This window comes from Sphaerodactylus townsendi, linkage group LG02 (genome assembly GCF_021028975.2).
Source record: "Sphaerodactylus townsendi isolate TG3544 linkage group LG02, MPM_Stown_v2.3, whole genome shotgun sequence".
NCBI lineage: Eukaryota > Metazoa > Chordata > Lepidosauria > Squamata > Sphaerodactylidae > Sphaerodactylus > Sphaerodactylus townsendi.
The window spans coordinates 126,744,034-126,763,489 of record NC_059426.1 but is presented as its reverse complement, the minus strand read 5'-3'; the positions used below and the strand labels follow the sequence as shown (position 1 = coordinate 126,763,489).

General features: G+C 43.2%; 1 protein-coding gene across 2 annotated transcripts in view; it reads right to left on the bottom strand.

Moving 5' to 3' along the window:
* CCDC9B (coiled-coil domain containing 9B) overlaps positions 1-18,854 on the bottom strand; it is a 90,799-nt gene extending 71,945 nt beyond the window's left edge. For both annotated transcript variants that reach the window (XM_048484266.1, XM_048484267.1), the window contains exons 1-4: positions 18,760-18,854; positions 11,336-11,449; positions 7,842-7,946; positions 4,612-4,776 (exon numbers count right to left, since the gene is read on the bottom strand). In XM_048484266.1, the coding sequence (XP_048340223.1) occupies positions 4,612-4,776; positions 7,842-7,946; positions 11,336-11,449; positions 18,760-18,780 (405 nt within the window). In that variant the 5' untranslated portion in view covers positions 18,781-18,854. The remainder of the gene's footprint in view (positions 1-4,611; positions 4,777-7,841; positions 7,947-11,335; positions 11,450-18,759) is intronic.
* Positions 18,855-19,456: the final 602 nt, after the last annotated feature.

The following is a 19,456-nucleotide window of genomic DNA, read 5'->3' as shown; positions in this document are numbered from 1 at the left end:
GATCAACTACAGCAATTCCCATAGAAGAAACAGCCTGCTTTCAGACCAAGTCATTTCTCCTCACAGGAATTGTTTTTCTGGCTGAAACAGATCTGAGTAAGCAAGATGTAGAAGAAATGGTGTGCATGTCATTATGAACAATTGCAAATCTCACTGGGTTTAGATGGCTGAAATGGGAGTTTAATTGATTTTGTAGGCTATGTTTCTCATAACACTCAGTTCTGCTCTAGGGAAATGGAGGCATGAGTGAAATATTGCAAACTCAACCTGAAACAACAATAACAAAAGCTCCAGGAGAAGGCATCAGATAATAAGCACAGCCAGAAAAAGGGAGACTGCAGCATAGAGCTCCAATCCAATCAATTGTACATAAATAGGTACCTCTAAGGAAGTAAGGTCATATCATTAGAACAATACAGTTGCAGCCAAGTGGAGGCAGGACATAGCATGCAATCCTAAGAACGTTTTCCCATGAGGAAGCCCAATTGGATAAAATTGGGAGATCTGAGTAACCCTGCTTAGGACTGCTACCAAGATACAAACTGAACCTCCTTTTCACACCTATATTAATGGTAGATTGCACGAAAAAAATGTTTGTCTGCTTGTAGCTGCACTGGTATATCCTGATCCAATGACCGTTTTGCATATCTCAATGGGACTCACTTCCAGGGATTGTGCACAGGTTTTGTCGCAGATGATTCAACATACCTATTACAATAAGTACCAAGGCAGTGGCAGACCTAGACAAACTGGAGCCCTGGGCAAAACCTGAGTCTGATGCCTCCCCCCCCCCCAGGCAGCCACCCTCTCCCATGACCAAACAATGATTTTTTCCACCAGGCTGTTTCAAGGTCACCATCACATTATAGAACATCCCCCAACTCACAAATCTGAACACAGCAATGGGCCATGCCACACAGCAGAAATAATTTTTGGGAAGCATTTTCAAAATGCTTTCAAAATGTTTTATTACTGCTATGAAAACATCTTATGGTGTTGTATCCAGTCCCCCCAATTGGGGAAAACAGCATCACTTTCAATGTTATTTAAACTGGGGACCCCAGATTCTCCCTGTAAGATGGATTTACAAGGAGAATTTGGGCTCCCTAGTTTAAACAAGTGATGCTGGAATCCACCCCCAAACAGCATTATTTTCAGTGGTGTTTAAAATAGGGAGCCCAGATTCTCCTTTTAAAGCCGCCAAAGGGAGAATCTGGGGTCCCCAGTTTAAACAACATGGAAAGTGATGCTGTTTTAGGGTGGATTATCCCCCACCCTGAAACAGCATCACTTTCAATGTTTAAACTGGGGACCTCAGATTCTCCCTTTAAATCCATGCCGGAGGGGGTGGATTTAATAATAATAACAATAACCTTTATTAGGCATGGAGAGAATAAAAGAAAGAAAGAAAACAAGCATTGGCAGGAAGGGGTGGATTTAAAAGGAAAATCTGGGGAAATTTAGGGGGTGCCTGCTGTCAGGGGTGCAATTATTAAGATAGCAGCACCAAAAATTTCAGAGTATCTTTGTGAGACCCTACTGATGATATCACCCAGGTTTGGTGAAGTTTGGTTCTGAGGGTCCAAAGTTATGGACCCTCAAAGGTGTAGCCCCCATCTCCTATTAGCTCCCATTGGAAACAACGGAGGATGGGGGCACTCCTTTTGGGAGTCCATAACTTTGGACTCCCTAAACCAAACCTCACCAAACCTGGGTGATATTATCAGGAGAGTCTCCCAAAAAATCCCTGAAATTTTGGTGCTGCTAGCCCAAAATCTGCGCCCCCTGCAGGCCAAAAACAGAAAAACACTGAAAATACAAAAAATCCCACAAACGAACCTGCAGTTTTTGCACCCCCCACAAGGGGGCACGCTGGGCAACTGCCCACTTTGCCCAATGGGAGGAACGCCTCTGTACCAAGGAACAGAAGAACACTGGCACTCTAATAATGAAACATCATCAAAATAAACAGGAAAAGGATTGTAAAGAATCTGTCATACTGTAGACTGGCCCAATAATGATCAAGATTATAATCAGAGTGAAAACTCAAGCAGCTTCTGACATGTAGCACCTGTATTAGTACTGGTAGAAAGATTTTTTTAAAGGCTAGGAACTGAAAAGGCTTTTATTGTAAACTTCCACACTACTGTGGCTTTTATGCATTAATCATATTTCTTGGGCTCTTTCCAGCCTTTGATGTATCAGTTCTCAAGTCAAGAATCTGATATCACTTTGTTTAAGATGATCATAAAATATTCTGTACAGTTCTCTGCTCACATGTCAACACTGCCTAATAATATGTGCAGTTTTGATTCCCAATGTGAATAGAGCAGCTGTCTTCATTGAACTGTCCCCACCCCCAAGAAGTCTAGAGAGCTTTCTGGAATGGCTGGAAAGAAATCAAGATCAGGTCTGGCAATAAAAGACTTGCTCTCATAATCTGAGAGCAAATGGCTTTTCTGTGAATTGTGGGATTTGATAGGATAATGATCCCTCAGTAGCTAATGCCTGCATGTTGTATAGTGATTACAGTTCCATAAAGTTCACAGTCCAAAAGCTGATAATGCAAATAAAATTGTAGTTTATATTAGTGAAATCATCTTCACTATATACAATGTGTTGTGCTTATTGGATTGTTTTCTAATTTCATAATCCAGTTTTGTTAAATTATTCATAATTTCTAATTTCATAATCCAGTTTTGTTAAATAATTTCATAATCCAGATTTGTTAAATGATCTAGAATAGACAATATACTCCCCCTCACTCCCCTCCCTTGCATGCCACCCCTCCCTCCCTCCCCTCCCTCCCCTTCCCTTGCATGCCACCCCTCCCTCCCCTTCTCCTCCCTCCCTCCGTTAGGGTGGGCGGGCCATGTCCAGATGCCGGGGCCCCTCCCCCTCCATTGCATGCCACTCCTCCCTCCCCTTCCCTTGCATGCCACCCTCCCGCTCCCCCTCCCCTGTTAGGGTGGGTGGGCCATGTCCAAATGCTGGACCCAGAGAACTTACTCTGAAACAGATTTAATTTATCAGCACATTTGTTTGTTTATGGGTTTATATGCTGCCCTTCCCCATATGGGCTCAGGTGTTTACAGCAAGTACATAATATTAAAATACAATAAATGCTTGGCATGTCAGTCCAAGGTGCTGAAAACCAAATAAAGCTAAGGGGGAGGGGGGGTGGAGGGAAGGGAAGAGCAAAAAGGAATAAGGGAAAGGAAGTTGGCATTAAAACAAAAAAAGCCCTTTGATCGCTCTGAAACTGGTGGAACTTGGATGAGGGATGGGGAGAATGCAGGGAGGAACAAGAAAATCTGAAGAGAGGGAAACACAGCGCCATCTCCTTTGCTTTCCTTTTGGAGCAAAGGGAAAATCTGAGCTTTGCCTGCTCTTCAAGACCATGGGACTTTTGGGATCTCCTGCATCATAACTGTAGTGGTGGGTAAAACCTGTGCACAACTGGAAATCAACCCCGAAAGAAACATATGCTAATTGTAGGGCAGACCACACATGCATAATAAGTCCTAGTTCCTTGCCTTTCTATGGTACATACTGGATAGCCATCAATTCCTCAGTAACAAGAACAATATAAAATTAAAAGGAGAAAGTCATTAAAAGGAGAAAGTTTTGAAAATTATGCCTTCAGTGAGTGTGTAAGAGGAAGACCAAGTAGACTCTGCAGTTCACTGAGAAAAGAAAGAGCTAGACAAATAAGGATGTTTTGGGCTCTGATAGCCTATCTAGTTTCTTCTGCCTATCTAGCCACATCTGGTACTTTCACATTCTTTCATTGAAATCACAAAGACTAAATTCCACAAAAGAACGATTTTTGAAAATGTCATCATATTCTGAGATAGGTACCAGACTGTATAACTTCTGTGAATTGCTCAGCCAAGGAAGTTTTAATAGACATCAAACTGCTGACAACTGCTGAAGAAAGACAGACATGACAGTTGGAGAATGCTTTGTGGCATTAAGCCACAAAGACTGAACTTTTCAACATCTTTCTTGAGTTTGTGGTGCCTAAACAAGAGAGGGAATGTTGAACAGAAACACTATTAAATTAAATATGTATCTTATATTAATATAAGCAGTGACAAAATAATAGCACTTCTGAAAACCATCGGGCAGCCCCATCTACAGGGCCAGGCGGCCATACTGCGGCAGCCCTGCCACCCTGCCCTTCCCATGGAGGCTACCTGGCGGCATGGGAAAGCTTGTAAACAAAAAAACCCTCCCCACCGCCAAGAAGCCCCCGTGGGGCTCAGTAAATTTACGCTACCTTTTCAGTGGCTTAAATCTAAAGTACTGACCGTCACAGTAAGGTGGCAAATGGCTGGAAGGAAGCTGATTAATGTTGGCTCCTCCCCAATCATGTCCCCAGGCCACCTCTGTTATGGCATCAGTGGCAACAGGGGTGCTGGGATGCTTGTGTGGTGTCTGCCATGGCTTCCCAGCACCAGCGTAGGCCACAGTGGCTGGTGCAGCCATGCACCACTCCCACAGGCAGAACCCCCCCCCCCCCCGCTTTGGATGAGACTGTTGGGTTCCTTCTTTGGCACCTCTGTGCAATGGCTCCAGAGTGTCATCAGAAATGCTCTATAGACTCACCTTAGCTTTATTGTCCATGGTTACTGCCAGCTGCATCCTCTTCCCCATCCTGAATGTAAACAAATGATCTGCTTCCTCACCATCTTCCTCCTCCTCACTACCAATCCCAAAGCTTGAGGCAGCAGAGCAGCTGTTTCCCCATTTCTCATTCACTACTCTTTTCTCCTAAAAATGGAAAAGATTATCAGTTCGTTGCCATGTTTATGTTTTTTTGCATTTATAACCAAAGAAGATGCAAAACTATGACAGTGTCACCGGAGACTAACAGCACTCGTTTTCTCAGTACCTTTCCAGAGAAATACTTGGTCTCTTTCCACAGCACCCCATAAATCTGGGAAAATTACACCACACACTTACCAATCTGACCTTTGACTAAAATGTGAAAGGATTTGAAACTGATAGAATCATAATTGTGTGCAATTTTAATGCCCAGGGATAAATTACATAAGGCAGAAGTAGATACTCTTGCTTTTTTTTCTTTATCAGAACCCCCTTGATCTCAAGGCATTTTAAATTTAAAGAGAGCATATGCGTATTCAGAAATTTTCACTAATTATGTTGTACATTATCTCTATTAAGGGGTCTTGAATATGTACTTAAACACCTAAGAAGCAATCTGCTAGATCAGAGCAAATTCCACCGAGACTGCAATTCTTGGCAGGGAGTAAGCCCCATTTGAACTCAGTGAAACATATTTCTGAGTAAGGCTGCATAGGATTGGGTACTCTTCACAAAAATAAAACCAAGAGGCACTAGCTGATCTACTGCTCTATCAGTTGCAGTTGACCATGATTTACTTTTTGCCCACTCATAAGCTATGGAGCTGGCAAGACCTTAACATATGGCAGGAACCTTTGGTTTGTATTAAACTTTTGTACACAAAAAGTTTGTTCCAATGACCACTCCTCTTTACTACAGCAATCTGAAAGGTACAGATTATTATTTTTGGAGGGATTAACTCTCCCAATGTAATTTTTTTTCATAATTTCAGCTTTTTCTGCAAACCTGGGGCATTTTCAGATTTGTAGAAAGGTCTGTTTTGACTACTGATCCACAGATAAGATCATGTTGAGAATTAGATATATTAATAATTATCTTGACCAACAGAGGGAGCTGCAGTGAAGATTATTTTTGGTTAGTATAATTAAATGCAAATACAACTTCAGAGCAGACATCAGAGAACTAAGGGAGGAGATATAGCTGCTAAAAGTTTATTGCGCAGTTGCTTACAGTAAAGTCCAATTCAGTGACGCTAAGCCTTTGTTTTGTTTGAATTACCCATTAAAATATTTGGGGCTGTTCTCAGGCACTCCTGCTTAATATCCTAACCTGGGAAACCATGAGATTCAAAAGAGGGATAACATTTTGCCTTCAATATCCATGTCTTTGAAAGGGTGCCTCAGCTGGGATCATCACAAGTGACCAGATAATTTTAAAATGTATTTTTTCTAATGCTTTGCAGGATCCAGAACAGGGAACTTCCAGTGGCTATATTAACACAGAGGTAAAAGTCACTTATAGCAACTATTATACCTCTGGAATAATATATAAGTACAGTGCTCCAGATATGGTTGCCAATCCTGCTTGTTACTTGAAGCACTAGTGGGAGGGCATTCACTGGCTTTGTGTGAGTGTATAAATGTCATTTCTGGTGAAAACCAGGATGATGTCATGACGTGCTTTTTGTAAATCCTAGGCTGATTCCGCATGGGCCAAAAACAGTGGTGTGAAAACGGTGTGAAAACAGTATAAACCCTTTTACACCATTTTAAACCCTTTTACACCATTTTCACACCGTTTTCACACTGATGTTTTTGGCCCATGCGGAATCAGCCTTAGAGCCACACATCACGTCACTTACAGTGAAAACGTCCCAGCAAGCATGCCAGTTCCAACCCCCTAAATGCTACCGGCTGGGGCCTGGCAGCCCTAGCCAAAAGCAGGCATTCCTCTGTGAAGAAAAGAAGTAGTGTTATGTGGTCTGCGTAATGCAGTGAATTAACTTTTACTGTTGCATAGACCCTGGAACAGTGCTTTGTGGTGCATTTAAAAGGAGACACAATAAATAGCTTAGCTCCACTCCTGACTATCTGCCTCTCAAGGCCTGTATTGCCTGCTCTGTTTTGTAGTGGTTCTTCATGGTCTCAGGTAGCCGTCTTTCACAACACCTATTACCTGGTCCTTTTTAACTAAAGATGCCAGAAATGGAACCTGCATTCAAAGCAGATGTTCTACCACTGAGCTATGGCCCTTCCCTTAATGCCAAGCTGTGGGTTCACCAGCAACCTGGAGAAAAAAAATGCCCTACACCCTTAATGGAGACTGAAAGGGAGGTTATTGATCACATATTTTTTTAAAACCTCCATGCCATAAAAAGCTTTACCTGCCCATTTCCACGCCCCATTTCTCTTAAGAGACAGATTTTTCCCCAGGATGTTGACAATCCTACAGTCATGAGATATGTGGTGTAGGGGTGAGCCCGCGAACCCAGCAGAACCGTAGAAGGAGCGCCAGGCATGCCGGTGCCGGCTACAGCCTTCCGGGCGCACACGCTCCCCCAACCCCCGCTCCCCCATGAGTCACAGGTCATGAACTGCCTGACTCGCGGTCACCAGGTGTCCCATACAAAGGGACAAAAGGGCCCCTGCCCTCAGGTGAAGATTAGACCCAGACACGGATGCTTCCTCCCGCACGTAGCAGCCCGATGAGATCATGCATCACATGATGATCTCCTGCTCTCCCGATCTCCCGACCTCCCGTTCTCCCGCCTGCCCGACCCCCTTACACGCCCCCATTGAAACCCCAATAAAAGGTGTGAAGGGCGAGCGCACGGCAGAGTTGCCAGGATCACGGGATCCCGCACTTCCTGCAGCTGGCTCTCTCCACCAGATGAAATCTCCGCGTCTCGTCTCTTCATTGGGGCCTCGTGGGCAAGACTACAAGCGGTTTCTTAATTTTCTTCTTTAGATTCTAACAGAAACATTAGGCACAAGACTTTTTTTTTGCAAAATAGATTTCTTCCATGTACATAGTTTCCTGTCTTGCACATTTGAGAATGGATATGCATCCTTGTTTGTGTTTGCATGAATCCTGAGAGCAGCTGGACTGCTCTATACATCTATTCCAACCAAGTCTCATGATCGGTCTTGACTCAGAGGTCCAACGTCATATGAATGGAATATGCAGAAATCCCTTTTGCAGAAGAAAAGAAAGGAAGGAAGGAAGCTTACATTATGTGCTTTGGTAATTGTGATGGTGAGGCTATCTGCCTTGGGTCTCCTTGAGGTGACAGCCATTCCCTCCTGCTCTGCACGCTTTCTGTCCTCTTCTATTTCCTGAAAAAGTGACATCTAGATTTAGTATCGGATCATATTAAAACATTAAAACAAGCTGAAAACCAAAAAGCAAATTGATGTGCTGAAGCAAGGAGAAGTAACATTGGAAACTTTGGAAAACTATCATTCTCAAACCGTTTCCGCAAGGCGTCGATGGGGGTTGGGTCGGCGCATTCCACGCCGACCCAACCCCCCTGGGACCGTTCGCATGAACGGTCCCAGAAACAGCCGGGAAGACGGCGCCGTGAAACGCCATCGCCCGGCCGACCCGGCGTGTCTCTGGCTGTCCGGCACATCGCCGAGGCCTGGAGACATGCCCCCCCCCCGGCCCTGCACAACTGCTCCAGAGTTGCAGGGAAGGGGGCGTGTCCCCGGGCCTCGGCGACACGCCGAGCGGCCGGAGACGAGGTAAGTGAAGGGTGGAAGGGGGGAGGGCACCTTGGAGCCGCTGCCGTTCGCATGGCAGCGGCTCCAAGCCGCCATTTCCCAAAAAACTCGCTTTCCAAGCGAGGTCGGAAAACGGCGGCTTCGCGCCGATCGGGCAGTGCGAGGGCAGCGCGGCTGCGAAGCAGCTGCGCCCCCCTGTGCGAATGGCTCCCTGGGGACGGCGTTTTTGCCGTCCCCAGGGCGCCATATACCTCCCATGCGGAAAGGGCCTCAGGAACAGGCTAGTACCACAAGATTTCATAATATAAAAGATTTCATAATATCAAAGCTTTCACCAATTCTCAATTTTTTAAAAAAGAATGGAAGAAAGTTTCATTATCCAAGGCATGTAAATCTAGTTACCGTCATTCAACAGGTTTGGTGGGTTCTGTATTGTTTCAAAAGCCTGCAAAATCTGTTTGACCACAGGCTTTCAAAGAAATTTATGGCCACCATGGGAAGTTATGGCTCTTCCAAACCCCTACTAGAAATCCTGAGGCCAGCCAAGCCTAAGAAGCATGGACTGTATATATAGTGACACAAGGCAATGAACTAATTGGTATATGCAATTAATTCGAGTATAAAGTCAATAGATAAGTCATACACCATTCATAAAGATATATTGTGATTATATTATAAGTAATATGCAACTGGATATAAAGGTAATAACAAAACATACAATGAGGGCACTTAGGCAACCTAAGAAGCGTAATGGGACAGTACTTAGTAACAAATTCTCATAAACATTGTATAAGATCTCATAAACATTGTACATAAGGCAAGAAACCTGTAACATTCATATTGCGTTCCAATAAATTGAAAGAGTCAGTATCACCAATGTTCAATGAGTCAAAAATATTAAAGCGAATCGTGGTAGTAGACAGCAGCAGCTCCAGCAAGTGGATGAAGACACCACGGCGACAGCAGCCACATTCGCAGAACGCGTTGCGCGCTAGTCCACGTTTTCAACAGTAATTTCTTCAGTGCGTTCTTCCAAACCCCTTTCAGTTCTTACCCCTTTGACCTGTCTGTAGCCTATGAAATCTCACTTATCCAAATACAGCTGCAAAGCACTAGTACATACCGTGTTTCCCCGAAAATAAGACAGTGTCTAATACTAATTTTTGCTCCCAAAGATGCGCTATGTCTTATTTTCAGGGGATGTCTTATTTTTCCGCTCGACAGGCATGCTTCCAAACAAAAACTTTGCTACGTCTTACTTTTGGGGGATGCTTTATATTTAGCACTTCAGCAAAACCTCTACTACGTCTTGTTCTCAGGGGATGTCTTATATTCGGGGAAACAGGGTAGGTGTCAAACTCGTGGCCCTCGGGGATGATGGGAACTGTAGTCCATAACATCTGGAGGGCTGCGAGTTTGACACCTGTGCTCTGGGGCATGGATGAGAGAACTGCAACTGGCTGGCTCTTGAATACAATGAATGTAGCGTTGACTCGTCATTAGCATGTTGACGACATCATACTCCAAAGTTCTGGAAAACCCACCCAGCAGATTCACACAGATATTAAACAACACAGAAGACAGTACTGACTCCTGGGGTTCACCGAACAGACATCAGCTCCTAGAACTCGACTCTGTCTACGATCACTCACAAAAGTAAAAAGAGCACTCTGTACTGATACTGATACACTTCTGACTCCCAAGGCTGTAGCATTTTTCTCCCTGTCTTATCAGCAAGGCATTCTTGTGGTTTTATATGCTGTGCTGATTTCCTTTACATCAACTTTTCCAGAACCTGATGTGAAATACTTATTTAAGATGTTATCACTAGTGTAACCTATCTGCCATAGAAAGGTGTATTAATATACCTGTGGAGCCATTATTCCTTTGCCTTTTTGAGGGTAGTAGCCAGCTAACAGATTAGAAAACTGGAAACTTTTGAAATATAAATAGTCCTTTGTGGGTTTTGTAGACTAACAGTTTAACAGCCTTATGCGGGAGGGGGGGAAACAGCGTAATGCTTATTGTAGACTATGACAGGAAGTTTCTGCAAAAATAGTACTTTTTGAAAATTTCCACCAGATAGGTATTGTGGTTTAAGTAAGCACTGACTACATTACAAAGTAGGTCAATAATTAGGTTAAGTTCAAAAGTTTAAATTGCACTGCCCTGGAAGCAACTCAGGAGCAGGGCTCATGTAAATGTTCCAGCATAAAGTAGAGCTGCCGGCTTGCAGACACTCCCTTCTGTGTCTTGGGCCCTTTGATACAGATGGTCTGTATGCATGATCACGAATTAAAAAAAAACTTTTCATGACTCTTTGGGTATTTATTGGCAAAATGACACCCCAGGTTCCTCATGTTATTCCCAGTCTATCCTGGTGACACTAGTATTGACGTAAAAAAGGCTGATAACAGGGTGGGGGGAATCCTATGAGTCTGGGTGCATAGGCGTCAGGAAATCAAATGTTTGTCCCTATACATTTAAATGTTTTGTCAGTTTTTTAGAGGGCTGTATTACATAACTTAGAATTAACAACTTCCACCTAATCTTGGCAGTAAATATACCAGAAAATATGCTTCTAAATAGTGATGCTGGTTAAGCCAAGACCACGCTTACATTTTGCAATGCAAAACACAGGAAGGTTGAAGATCAGCTGTAAATCAGACTTTCAGCATGAATTGTCTTTATGAGTCTGATAATCAGATTCAGAACTCTGATTAAAGTATATTTACAACTGCCTTCCTGTTTTCCACATACTCAAACAGTGGGAGACAGCCTGAAAATGTGAATTTGGTCAAAGATGATACTTCGATGCACACCAGTGTAAATTTAAGCTGATCCAGACTACTGCATCTCACTTTACGTGGGAGAGACGTGATATATATTTTAAAAACAAACAAATAAAAAATTAGCAGATCAAGCTGCAAATTTTTAAGAAGGATCAGAAACAGAACTATGAGGAACCACAAATTCAAGAGTCAAACTAGAATCAGCCTTACTTGGTATCTTCTCATAAGAGCTTCATTCTTTTTACGCAAAGCTATGATTTTCTTATCCAATTCAACATCTTTCTGCTCTTTCTTCCGCAATACTGCATCATCCACAGTGGCATCCTAATATTGCAAAAGAAAGTACTTTAATGGACATATAATACAGCAAACTGTTCATTCTCTTTGTTTCCACAACAGCATGATAAATACAAAGGTAGATGGTCCACTCCTTACTCACAACAATGACCTATTCCTGTTACAGAGGAGTAGGGTTGCCAACCTGATGATCTCCCCAAATTTCATCTGTCCTCCAGACTAGAGAAACATTCACTGAAGAAAGTGGCAGCTTTGGAAGGTGGACTATATGGCATTATATCCCACTGGGTTTCCCAAACTCTACTCCCAAATATCCAAGAATTTCCAGTCTGGAGTTGGAAACGTAACTGAAAGAGGAATGTTGGGAACACCTTTGTAGCAGCTGAATAAGCTCTGGGCTGAGCTTTTCTTCCCCTTGAACCAGCATGGTGCAGTGGTTAAGAGTGATGGGCTCTAATCTGGAGCATTTTGATTCCCCTCTCTTATACATGAATAGCAGACTCTTATCTGATGAGCTGGATTTGTTTCCCTTCTCCTACACTTGAATCCTGCTGGATGACCTTGGGCTAGTCACAGCTCTGTCAGAACTCTCTCAGCCCCACCTACCTCACAAAATGTCTGTTGTGGGGAATGGAAGGGAAAGGAGTTTGTAAGCCACCTTGAGACTCCTTACAATAGAGAAGGTGGGGGTATAAATTCAAACTCTTCTTCTTCATGATTCAGATATTTAGTCTGTATGTAGTTAGAGGGACAAGGCAAAGAACTCTTGGTCTTTGACCTGTAGCCTGAGACCCTAAATGAAGCTGGTCAGTAGATCTCTAGACCAGCACCTGCCTGTGATGTACTGTACTGTATTGTTTGCTTGTCTTCACTGTTTGCTTATTTAAATAGTAGTTTCATAAGCAGCATTTTCATATTTTCTAATTTGTAACCCGCTTTGGATCCCCATTATGGAAATATAATAAACAAATAAGTAATTAACATTTTAAACAGGAAAGGCCCTTGGAACCATCAGAGTTGAAATAGTAATTAAAATGGATCAAGAAACAAGCAGTACCTTTCTTGTTTAAAAAAAAGCAGGCATGCTTAAAATAGAATCCAAATTTCATAAAAGAGTAGTAGTGATAGGGTTGGATCCCACACAAAATCTCCACCAGTAAATTTCTACCAATAAAGCAGGACTTCCGTGCCTCCCCCACCACCCCGCCTCCCCCACCACCCCCACCCCACCTCGTCCTGAGGACAAGCACATTTATTGGGACAGATGGATTAAAGGAGTCCATCAATGAAACAAGCTCTAGGACACAAAAACTTATGTCAGCATTGATCTTTTAAAAGCCATAAGAGGCATGGGGGTGTTTTTTTGTTTTGTTTTTTGCTGTAACAATGATGGTGATATGTGCTTGGTCTGGTCTAGTCTAAGAGAACTCTAATTTCACAGTCTGTTGTGGCCAACTTATCAATAGACACTGAACAAAGCTGATCTTAACAAGTCAGGAATAATATTTATAGACAAAAAAGAAGAAACTTCAATAGAATATTGTCTTCTTTATTTGATTAATTTAAAGCATTTATCCTTTAAAAAACCTTAAAAATAAGCTTTCTAACAGATTATACATTTTTTTAAAAACGGACAGTGAAAATGTCAAATACCCAAATCTCCAAATAGAAAGAAGGACAAAGAGACCTTGCTAGTAGTTTCTATTGGTTTATCTCCTACCAGGGTGATACACTAAAGAATACCTTAAAGAAGTCGGAAATGCTAGGCCAAATGCAAATCCTAGCCCAAGTGCTTCAGACATGAAGTGTTACCTGGAAATGCCTTGGATACCTCAGAGGACCAAATGGAAAGCAATGGAAAAAAATCCCAAAGATCAGTATTCATTAAAAAGTAAGTTCTGAATATCTCACCAAAATATGTAGAGAAATATCCAGCTAGTTCAGCAACCTGCTTCCACAGTGGCCCATAGGCATAAGGCATAGCTCACAGTATTCTGCCTCTGAACACGGAGGTTTCACTTAGCCATCACAAGCAATAGCCACATCTATATATATAAAAATCTAACAGTGTGTTTGTCCCTGATGGTCTCCCTCAGAAGCTGCTGGACGGATCACCCCAAAATTTTCACAGGACGTCCCTCCCTGTTGCGGGCAGGTAATCGGACCTTCAAATCACCGAAAGTCCATACCTGAGCCAGGTAAAATGTCTTTTTCCTGGCGCACCAGGCCATGAAGCTGCCTCTGTTTAACTATAACCCTTAGAATGTTCGTGCAGCCTATCTGTCTGTGGCCTACTGAGGGGGCTTGAGTATGAGGAGCTTAGAATGTTGCATGCAGATGAACAGAGGTGAGCGGTGAAAACAGTAAAGTTAATACTGTTGCAGGTAATCTGACGAAAGTGGAAGTGAAACACACATACACAATTTGCCCGTTATTGAGGCGATCAGGTGGGGTTCACACCCCCCCCCACACACACACACACATGCAGGTAACTTTCACTCTCTGTGCCTCACCCACTGCTACCACACAATACACATCCAGCTCATCCTCACACACCTCACTCTGCCCTCCCTCACATCCAACCACCACTTACCCACTTCCTCACCCATATTCGCCACAGCTCTCTTTTACTAAAAGCGAGCTGGAGTTTGCCTTTTTCTTCTAAGAAAATCCGTGGGGTGGGGGCGAACCAACACTACTGCCTCTGCTTCTTTTGCACGTGGCCCTTTACGAACCCAGGGAGCTGGCCTCAATCTGAGCGGCTCACCACCCTGCCTCTGCTGCCTGACTGGAATGGCCTGCTTGCCCCAGTTCTGCCTTACCCAAGCCAGGACTGTGCATGTCAACCAGCCTCTTGGACAGCAGGATTTAAACTCTGGACAGTCCCGTTGTGGAATGGGAAGGGTTACCTTATACTAAAAAAACAAGACAGCACCATATAACAATGTGCATTGAAAAGGGAAAGAGGGATTCCATTTGACCACCCCAAAAGGCTATGCTGGGGATCATTGGACCTGCATGGACATCTGTGTGGTTTGCGGACTGTGTTGAGAAGGACAATTGCCACAGCAACGCGTGGCCAGCCCCACTAGTACTCCATAAATTTGTCTAATCCCCTTTTAAAGTCATCACTACATTAATTATGCTTTCTGTGAAGAAGTACTGTTTTCTCTGTCCTGAGCCATCTATTTGATTGGATGACTTGTTCTTATATGATGGAGAGAAATATATATAATCTATATAATATATATTCTATAATGTCCCTGCCCTCACATAGATATACTTATTTTGTGTGACCTTGCCTTGTTAGGAAAGATGTTCCAGACCATTTGATTCCCCATTTCTAAACCTTTTTGTGTGCCTCAGTTAATAAATCATCTAAAGTATCACTGCCCTGAAAAACTAAGTAACACTCATTAGGATGAGAAGAACCTTAAGGAAACAGCAATCATAGTGGAAAATGAAGCTCCCCATTAATCTTATATTGGCACTACTTCCCAGTTTCACTGGACTCTGTTTTTTTTTAATATTGGATTTTGAAGGCAAAAATGTTACTTCTTTTTTTAAAGTATGACTTTCAGAAGTGATGCAGTTTTGAATAAGGATTTGTCATTCCATGATATGAGCATGACATAATCGAGTCTATATTTAATATCAGATTGTCCTATGACAGCTTGTAATATTTAGGATGTTTGAGATGCTGGCATTTGTTCAAACACAATCCTTTCCAAAATGTCAGGTCTAGGGATTTATCACACAGTAGCCTTTATTGAAATGAACGCTGAACCCCTGGCTTTTGCAAAGCCAATTCTAAAGCACCCCCAAATATTCATAGCTTTATTACCTCTGTTGACCACTCCCTCCCCTGCCCCCAACTACGTAAAAGCAGGAAAAGTGAGGAGAAAACGAAAGTCCTTTCCCAAGTGCTAGGGAAAGATAAGGAGCCATCTGGTTACCCCTCCTTCCGTGGAGAAGGCCAGAGATGCCTTTGTTATCTATTGTTGAAGCAGAGGGAGTAAGAAGGAATGAAGGAAGACTCAGAAACCCAAAGAGGCCCCAAACATTAAGTACACACTCACACTAAGGACATTCTTGTCAAACTTCAAATAATAGTGTCAGGATAAATTCTTGTGTTCTGAAGTATCAAATACCAAGCCTGAATTTTGTATCCACATCTTGACAGGGTCGTATCCTACCAGTTTTATGATCTTGCCTGGCAGTTTCTGAGGCAGGCATACCGAGACTAAACCCATTCTGCCTTATCCTTACCACCTGCTTGCAAAGCAGGAACTTTACTTCATTTTGTCCTTAAATTTTGGATCAGGATATTTATACAGTTTTAAATTAGCCTTTTGAAACTGTTTGGGAAACAACCCCCTGGAGATTCTAGGGGAATTCTGCATACAGACAACAACAGTATTTGTATATCCTAAAACTGTAGGGGGCTGTCCGATGTCAGTATCTTGAACATGATGCTTACCCACCAACTATGCTGTGAGGCAGGAGGGATTTTGTTTTGTAATGTCATAGAAGCCACCTTTCAAAGCAACCATTTTTTCTTTGTAGTCTGGAGAGCAGATGTAATTCTGGGAGATCTCCAACCCCTACCTGGACACTGACAATCCCAATTCCCAAACTAATGGTTAACACAATCTTTCAGTAGTTATAAAAATGGTTTAAAAAACCAGTAACAGTAAAAATACATGCACCAGCAAAGCACCCGAAGAAATAAACTTGTACTAGATATGGTCAACAAAGAAGCACCAGAGCCTAGTACAGGAGTCTGCAGCCTGTGGCTCTCCAAATGTTCATGGACTACATTTCCATCAGCCCCTGCCTGCATGGTGAATTGGCTGTGCTGGCAGGGGCTGATGGGAATTGTAGTCTATGAACATCTGGAGAGCCAAAGGTTGCAGACCTCTGGCCTAGTACTTTCTAGAAGGCAGATCAGCAGAGGAAGGTCTTAGTCATCTAAATCCACAGATGTAACCATGTGTGCATTGCAAAAGAAAAGGTTCTGCTCTGTATCTCCATGTATCACATGATCTCTTGCAGAATCCTGTGAAAGGCCTTTGGGGAAAGCCTGAATCAGTGAGGAGGATCTATCTGTGATCCAGCATTCTCCAAGACAGTTGATGCCATGTCTGCTGTAGTTTCGCTTGAACACAATGAAAAGCATGAGGCCTGGCCATGATCCATGGCACTGCCAAAATAATATTGATACAGAACTTCACAAGGCCCACAGCAGCAATGTAACGTTGCTATTTATGCTGGTAGCACAAGCTGATTCAGATGTGTGCTAGTGCAGAAGCATAGATCAATATTACTGCGTGAAGAAGTTTTACAAGGTTAGCCTGATGCCTGCAGATATGTCATAGCTGTGGCATGTAAACCACTACAAGGCACAGAAAAGGGCCCTAAGATGAAAGAGTCAGTGGCCCTAAGATGAAAGAAGGCCTAGGACGGACATACCTTAAAGACCACTTCACCCTATATGTCTCTGTGCACCAATGTAGCCTTTGAGTTGCCTCCTTCTAGTTATTCCCCTACTTTAGGTAGCCTCCAGCATCTACTAAAGCCCACTCTTTCTATATAGTTAGGCTCCCACTTCGTAGATCAGGGTCCTGAGGAAGTGGAGAGGCAGCTAGCATTGCCAACAGGCCTGTAGAAAAAAGTATCCTGCCCCTTTTAACAAAGGCTTGATGTGCAGAGATGGGCAGTTAAAGTTTGCATGACTTCAAGGCAAATAACAGCACCTGGCAAATAACATCTTTATTAAAGGGAGAAGATCTTTTTTCCTTCTAACACTTGGCAACCCTAGCGGGTGCCATCCTTCAAAGTTTTTAAGAGGTGCTGTAAGGTGAGTTTATTTGTGGGCTTTTAATGGCATTTAGGCTGCAAGCATTTTAGTGGGGAGGGGGTAGAGTGTTACTGCATGTTTTTAATGCTGGAATTGTAAGTCACGTGAACCACAAGTGAAAGGCAGGGGGTAAATATTCTCATAAATAACACTGGACTCTTCTAAAAACTGTTCTGTCTTAACCCAAAGAAGTGTGACCCACCAAAGCTTTCAACAATACCAGTATTAGTAGAATATTAGTAGTGGTACAACTGATACCATCAACTTCTAGCAAATAATGGCTGATTTAGACTCCTTTATGGTTTTAATTGAAATAGCTCCAATATTTGTGACCAGAGAACAAATCTCATATAGAAGTTAGGTTCTATATATTCACACACACTCCACCTAGAAAAAAAGAACAGCAGCAACAACAAAGGTCCAACTGAATTCACTCAGCAGAACTGCAAAGCAGCATTTTTGAGACCTGAGGCCTATTCTCTGCTGTGTGCAGTGGCCAGCCCGTGGAAGTGTGTTCAGCATTTTTCTTCTTGTCTATTGCTGCTGCGTTGCAGTCAGTTAACAAAAGGATGTTCCCACCGCCAGGCCTCTAGAAAGAAAATCAGCACTGCTCCCCCTTGGGATGGAAAGTGACTCTCTGACCCCCTACTCTGGTGTAAAGTTCTTCCGGGGAATAACCCCCCCCCTTGTGTGCCATGGCAACTAGATTGGGGTGTTATAAATGGCTTTGGCAGCACAAACATGCAATGGCTGGGAATCAGAAAGCAGAGCCTGATCAGAGAGGCCAGTGGAAAAGAAGGGGAAGGAGAGCCAGATATTCTCTGCTCTGTTTCTTTATTAAAATGCAGTGGAAACAATGGGGGAGGCGGGAGCAAAACGAGATGATATTAATGGAAGCTTAATGGAGATTTTCCATTGCATCCCACACTTTATGCCAGTCTTGGTGGGCACTATTTTCTCACAGTGTATGGCTCTGCTTACACCATTTCCCTGCCGGCTTTCAAAGTCAGCAATACAAAAGATTTCAGAGAGAAACCAGACTTGGGAGTACGAAAGAAAAGCTGGGGAGTGGGAGAGGAAGTGAAAGTAAGGATGGGGCCCCAACTCAGAAATTTTCTGTGGAAGCCCATGCATACACTTTCTAATAAACAGTCTTTGCACTGACATATGCAGCTCCATTCTCCCTGCCTTGGCATGGGAAATGTCTGTCATTACCCAGCTTTCTGGTATTTATTCCCTTCCTCACCCTCTTCCCTCTGATTCAGCTTGATCTGGGGTGATAATCACATCAAAACCTGCTATATGAAAGACGCTTTTTTTGTCTTCCCACATCTTTCAAATTCATGTTTGGTGGCCAAAAGCAAAATACCCCACAATGACAACACATTTTTCCCCTTTAAAAGTCAGTTTTTTTCATTCCTGAATGCGGGAACGAATCCCCCGTACCCCTCCCAGTCACAACAAAGGCAGCACTCACAGATCGGTGCATTTTGGACATCAGTGGTGAAGCTCGGCGGATTCCACAGCAGAGCTACAAGAGGAGAGCCATCAGTCGGCCTTTCTCAGTACTGGTTGCACAGCATACAAGATCATGTTTTGATTACAAAAGCCCTGCCTGGGCTTACAGCCAAGAGCACTGGCTGCCTAATATACCAGAGCAGAGGCAGGCAATTGGAGCGCTTGTGTCTTTCCCCACACTCTTCATTTGCCTTTCACTGGAAATGTACTTTTTTCCTGCTCTCCAAGACTTCCTTTCACTCTCTAGTGCCTGACCAACACACCAGAAAGCAAAAACTCTGGAAAAAACATAATAGAGTACATATGCACATCAGCAACCAAAATTAACATGTAGCTGTCTGCAGGGTTTATATCATACGTTAAATATACAGCACTTCAGTTGGTGGGTAGAAGGTCAGCTGTCTGTCTACAGATTTTTGCAAACTAGAACTCAAACTAGAACTTACTGACTGGTTCTGGTGGGTTTTCTGGGCTGCGTGGCCGTGGTCTGGTGGATCTTGTTCCTAACGTTTCACCTGCATCTGTGCCTGGCATCTTCAGGGGTGTATCACAGAGGGAAGTCTGTTACACACTGGATACAGTGTGAAACAGACTGTGATACACCTCTGAAGATGCCAGCCACAGATACAGGCAAAACGTTAGGAACAAGATCTACC